At 40.0% G+C, this 5,359-nt stretch overlaps 1 protein-coding gene across 1 annotated transcript; it reads right to left on the reverse strand.

Annotated features, from left to right (window-relative positions):
* Positions 1–2,440: 2,440 nt before the first annotated feature.
* Positions 2,441–3,383, reverse strand: LOC112402018 (olfactory receptor 9I1-like). Its single transcript, XM_024748543.1, is given in 2 exon segments — positions 2,441–2,926; positions 2,928–3,383. Coding segments are annotated over 2 exon segments (942 nt in total).
* Between the last annotated feature and the right edge of the window lie 1,976 nt (positions 3,384–5,359).

Genomic DNA, 5,359 nt, shown 5'->3' on the forward strand with positions numbered 1-5,359 from the left:
TTCTAAAAGATTATGTATAGAATGAGGCCTGTCACTGAGATAAGTGAAAATTCCTGGCACAGAGCCTGCCACACATTAGGTAATTAATGAATGTTTTCATTCATTTATTAATATATTTAAGCGGAAATTCAACCTAAATGCCATTTCCTCTGCTCCCTTCTCTCACCACCAGAAGATGGTCCCCTAAAACACACTAAAACTTCATTTTATTTTTATCCACTTGGTGCATCCCTTAAGCAATTGTTTATACATCAAATACTGTATCAAAGGGCATTCATTTATAGGCAGAGTTTGTTGCCACTCACCAAGTAGAAGGGTTGAGAAGTGTAAGGCAGCTCCCACCACAAATAAAATAGCACACTCACTGTCTAGTGTTTTCCCCATTTATTTATTTTTTAAGTAGAAGGTTTCTCCTGACTTAAAAGAATTCCTCCTAGGGACACAAGAACTCCTCCAAAGGAGGATTTCTTCAGCCCATTAACACAGCCTGGCATATAGTAGGAGTCACTGAAAATGTGTTGCCCTCTTAAGAAGAAGTAGTTATTGGCTATTTTGATGAACAGACACAGGGTGAATACCTGAATGTATCTTAGTTAGGTGCTCAATTCAGGGAATTAAAGGTATACCAATGAAAAAGTATACCAAAATGGATGTCTCCAAAAGTATATTTCCCCAATTTCACCATTTTTCCAAGAATCAGTCCTCTACCAATAGCATGGTCATACACCTACCTGTTAGCTTTCTCTGGCCTAATATGTGTTCTACAATGAAGCATACAGTATTGTGTGGCAATCAAGCACCTTGCCTTGGGATACACCATTTGTTGTTTCTTAGATGAAGTGGTTCTGTTTCCCTCCATCTCCACTACCAAGAACCCCCGTTCCGCCATCACACTGCAGTCAAAGGGATCTTCTTAAAATTCAGATACAATCATTTCATCCCTTGCTCTTGGAGTGAAGCCCACAAGTCCCTAAATGAGCCTGCAAGGTTCTCTGTGACCTGGTTTCTCTTGAATTCACCAGCTGCCTTTCACACTAATCCTCTCACTCCTTATGCTGCAGCCACTCTGGCTTCTCAGTTCCTCAAGGCATCCTGTTTCACAGACCCTTGCATTTGCAACTCTTTCTATCTGGAATGGTGTCCCCATGATTATGACATATTTACTCTTTAAGCCTCAGTTTAAATGTTAGTTCCTTAAGGAAGGCTTTCCTGACCATACCAAACTAGGTCAGAACCCTACCATTCAGGATAACAATACCCTGTGTGTTTCTTTTCTTCCACTTACCAAAATCGTACAAAGAAATCAATTAGCTATGTAATGGTTCAATATCTGTCTATGCCCCAGGTTCTAATCTCCATAAAGGAGGAACCGTGTCTACCTTACTTATTACAATATTCCTGAGCCTAGTGTTATTTCTGATACATAGTTGATCATCAGAAATATTTGCTGAATTGATGAATAAGATTGTGGAATCTCCATGGAGTTGTTTCCCAAATAATATTTCTAGCAGATGTGAAGGTCATTAAAAGGTGGAGGTCAGATTCATAGTCATCTGTCTTCAGGTAAAGTAAATGTCCTACAGGAGATGGAAGTAGATAGTGGTTTTCATTACTGAAGAATAGAAAATAACTTCAGTTAACTGGGGCAGGTGGTCCATGAACAATGCTTCAGAAATAAAACAGAGATTCTGAACTTTGGTGATCAAGATATATTTCAAAAGTTATATATCGGGCTCACTTCAGCCCTACGTCAAGATCAAACTCTTTTCAATAATTAATGCATATCATTATACCTTTCTTTCATTCTACAGTGTCTCGGTCCTCTACATTATCTCAGGAAATAAACAACTTTTTCTACTTGAACATTTCCTAGTTCATATCTCCTTTTCCTCTATTTTTTCTTCCTCTCTTTAGCTACTTGTATTTTCCATGACAAATACCTAAATTATATACGATTGAATGTTGAGGAAAGTTTTCTTTGGTCAAGGCTGATTTCTACCCCACTACCCACAACCAAAGAAGGTGACTGTCCTTACTATGTAAGCAACAAGCTATTGCTTTGTAATTATTCAAGATACAAATATTAGCTTAGTGGGAAAAAAATGTGTAGCTGAGAAAACACTAAACAATATCCAGGACAGGTCAGAAAATGAATGTTACATTTTATAGCATGTTATTACTTATAAAACCCTTTGCCATTCCATCTCTCTTGATCCTGGCTTTAATCATAGCAAGGCAATTTTTACTGATGTGATAATTGAGGACGGGAATATCTGGCTCAAAGTCATAGAGCTAATAAAGAAATCCCTGGAAACTAAATCTACATTTTTTTGCCTCAGTATGTTTTTGTAATTATGAGATCCGGTTCCTGGGTTAAGAGGACAAGCCAAAAGCCCAAAGGATGATTTACAGGAACTTCTGAATTGATGGAGCTCAAGTCTTACTCTACTTGGGAAACCTTCACCCTGTTGAGAACTCTCTTCAGAGCCTCCTTCACTTCCTTGTTCCTCAGGCTGGAGACCATTGGGTTCAGCATAGGGATGACCACAGTGTAAAATACTGATGCAATATTGTCCTCTCCAAGGGATTTTCCCATGTTACCCTTCAGGTATATGAATATCAGTGTCCCAAAGAAAAGAGCCACTGCAGTTATGTGAGAAGCACAGGTAGAGAAAGGCTTGGCTTTGCCACCAGCTGAACAAATCTTCAGAACAGCCTGAATGATGAACAGGTAGGATATAAAAATCACTGAAACGCTGGTTGTAATGACCAAGAAAGCTAAGAGGTAGATCACCCGTTCTCGTGGTCTGGTCTCACTACAGGCAAGCTTCAGCAGAGGTGGGAGGTCACAAAAGAAGAAATCCATATGGTTGGACTTACAGAAGGAGATGGAAAAGGTACACCCAGTGCGGATCACAGAATTGACCCATGGCACCACCATATGCCCTAGCCACCAGCCGCAGGCGGGTCTGAGGTGGCATAGCAGTGGCATAGAGGAGAGGGGTACACACGGTCACATAGAGGTCATAGGCCATCACAGCCGAAAGGAAACATTCAGTACTAGCACAGAGTGTGAAAAAGAAGAACTGGGTGGTACAGTGCTCAAAGGTGATGACCATCTTATCAGTACCCAAGGTCTCCAGCAACTGAGGGACAATAACAGAAGAGTAGCAAATGTCCAGGAAGGAAAGGTGGCTGAGGAAGAAGTACATGGAGGTCTGGAGGCGACAGTCACTCTGAATCAACACTATCATCCCCAGGTTACCTCCTATGGTGATGAGATAAAGGACCAGAAACACAAAGAAGAGACCCATCTGCAGCTCTGCCCACAGCAGGGGCGCCATCAAAATGAATTCTGTCACCACAGTGCCATTTTCTGCCATGAATCCTAAATTGCCCACTGAAATAAAAAAATTAAATCTCATTGAAGATAAAATAAGGTGAGCATGGCTTGATTTGATCATTTTCAGTAATGATAATAATCTTTGAGATTCGTAACTCATTTTACATTTTTTACAAACTTTATTGCATTTGATCTTTCAGAGATCCTTGGAAGCACATATTGTTAATCCCACTTTTGAGAGAAGAATATGAGGGTCAAAGAGGTAAAGTGACTGGTGCATGACTTCATAGTAAAGAGGCAAAGCCAGAACTAGAACTCAGATCCTTAGACATTTTCTAGCTTCTTACAGGTGGCAAATTGGAAACCTTCATCAGTCTCACTGAAAAGCCAGAAAATACCACTTTGTTGGAGAAAACCTAATGGTATAGAACTAAGGACATGGGCTTTGATATCAGACCAAGGTTCCCATCCCTTGAGACCTTGGGCAAGTTAATTCAACTTTCTGAACCTCAGTCTCCTTGTTGGCTTAATGAGAATGTCAATGCCAATGTCACAATATTACTGTGAAGGACATCACTTATATACTGTACCTAACACTTGGTCCAATTCACACACTTAGAATTATTTTTTTCTAAATTCTGCAATAATGTAACATGCTTCTAGGTTCATGCATACTCTGGAATCTTCTTATCTCCAAGTCCACAGCCCCCTGGAGTCCCAATATCAACTCTTTCTTTGTGGTTGTTTTGATGTGCACGTGAACCCAATGGGCTTGGATACAAGACAGAGCTGTGAAGAGCAAGCACTGTTGGAACTTCTACAGCCTGCTGCCTGCCAAGTGTCTTCTTCCTCTCTCTTTCTGCCAAGCAACATGGCCTGGTTTCCAGGTTCACTTATTCCAAAGGAACAGTCCCATTATTTTAAAATGCCAGATCATTATCAGTCAGTAAGGATCACGAATCAAGCCATTCCAGAATTAGCGGACAAAGCTCCTTAAGAGACAAAGCCATCACATCGAGTTTAGAATTCTAATGGAGATGAAGCTCTTGCCAGACATTTAGACAATCTTGTCTCAGTACCTTCGGATGCTGATCAGTTGGGGTAATGGAAATACTGAATGTGGACTTCAAAGGTGATTCTTTTTGTCCTCCTTCCATCCTTGAAACAAAAACTGAATTTGAGAAAGATCTCATAGGATTTTAGATAAATAAGAAAATGAAACTTTCACCAACGTTCGGCAAAACCTGATCTAATGATGAAATAAACGTCAACATCTGGTGTTTACCCCTCCCCCACTGAGTTCCTGATAATGTAAATATTTAGGAGTTTTTTTTTAACCTTAGGGCCCAATATAATACTGACTTTCAACCACAACAATAACTCGCTGTGTGCTTGGAATTCACACAAATCATCTTGACCAAAGGGGGAGAAAAAGAGACAGAGAGTATGTTCATTTAATTATTCAATAAGAATCTGTTGAGAACTTACAATGCATTAGGCACTCTTCTGGTTGCTTGGAACAAAACACAAACAATGATCTTTCCCTTGTGGTGTGGTCATTCTAGCAGAAGAGCAAGGCATATACAAAATATGTTTTTTTTTTTTTTAAAAAGAAGTATATTTTTTACCATGATAGAAGATAAGTGCTATGAAAAACACACACACACACGCACAGAGCTTTGGGAGATCCAAAGTATGGAGAGGGGTATTAAATAGGATCATCAGGGAAGGTTCATTGAAAAGGTGATATTTCATCAGGTATGATAGGGACCGGGTAACTATTCATGCTTATTTGCACACATCATTTATCCACAAACAATAGAAAATGAAGACACCAGCAATGGATCACTCCACTTCCATTACACAACCTACAGAGTTCTTCCGGTCCTTGTGAAACACTCTCAAGGCAACTTTGCTCAGAAGTGTCAACCTCCTAATACAGAGAGAAGTCCCTAAGGCGTTAGAGGCTCAGTGATCAGCCTACCATCACTCAATGTAAAGGGAAGACTGGAATCC

This window comes from Neophocaena asiaeorientalis, unplaced genomic scaffold (assembly GCF_003031525.2).
Source record: "Neophocaena asiaeorientalis asiaeorientalis breed wild unplaced genomic scaffold, Neophocaena_asiaeorientalis_V1.1 scaffold43, whole genome shotgun sequence".
Classification (NCBI taxonomy): domain Eukaryota; kingdom Metazoa; phylum Chordata; class Mammalia; order Artiodactyla; family Phocoenidae; genus Neophocaena; species Neophocaena asiaeorientalis.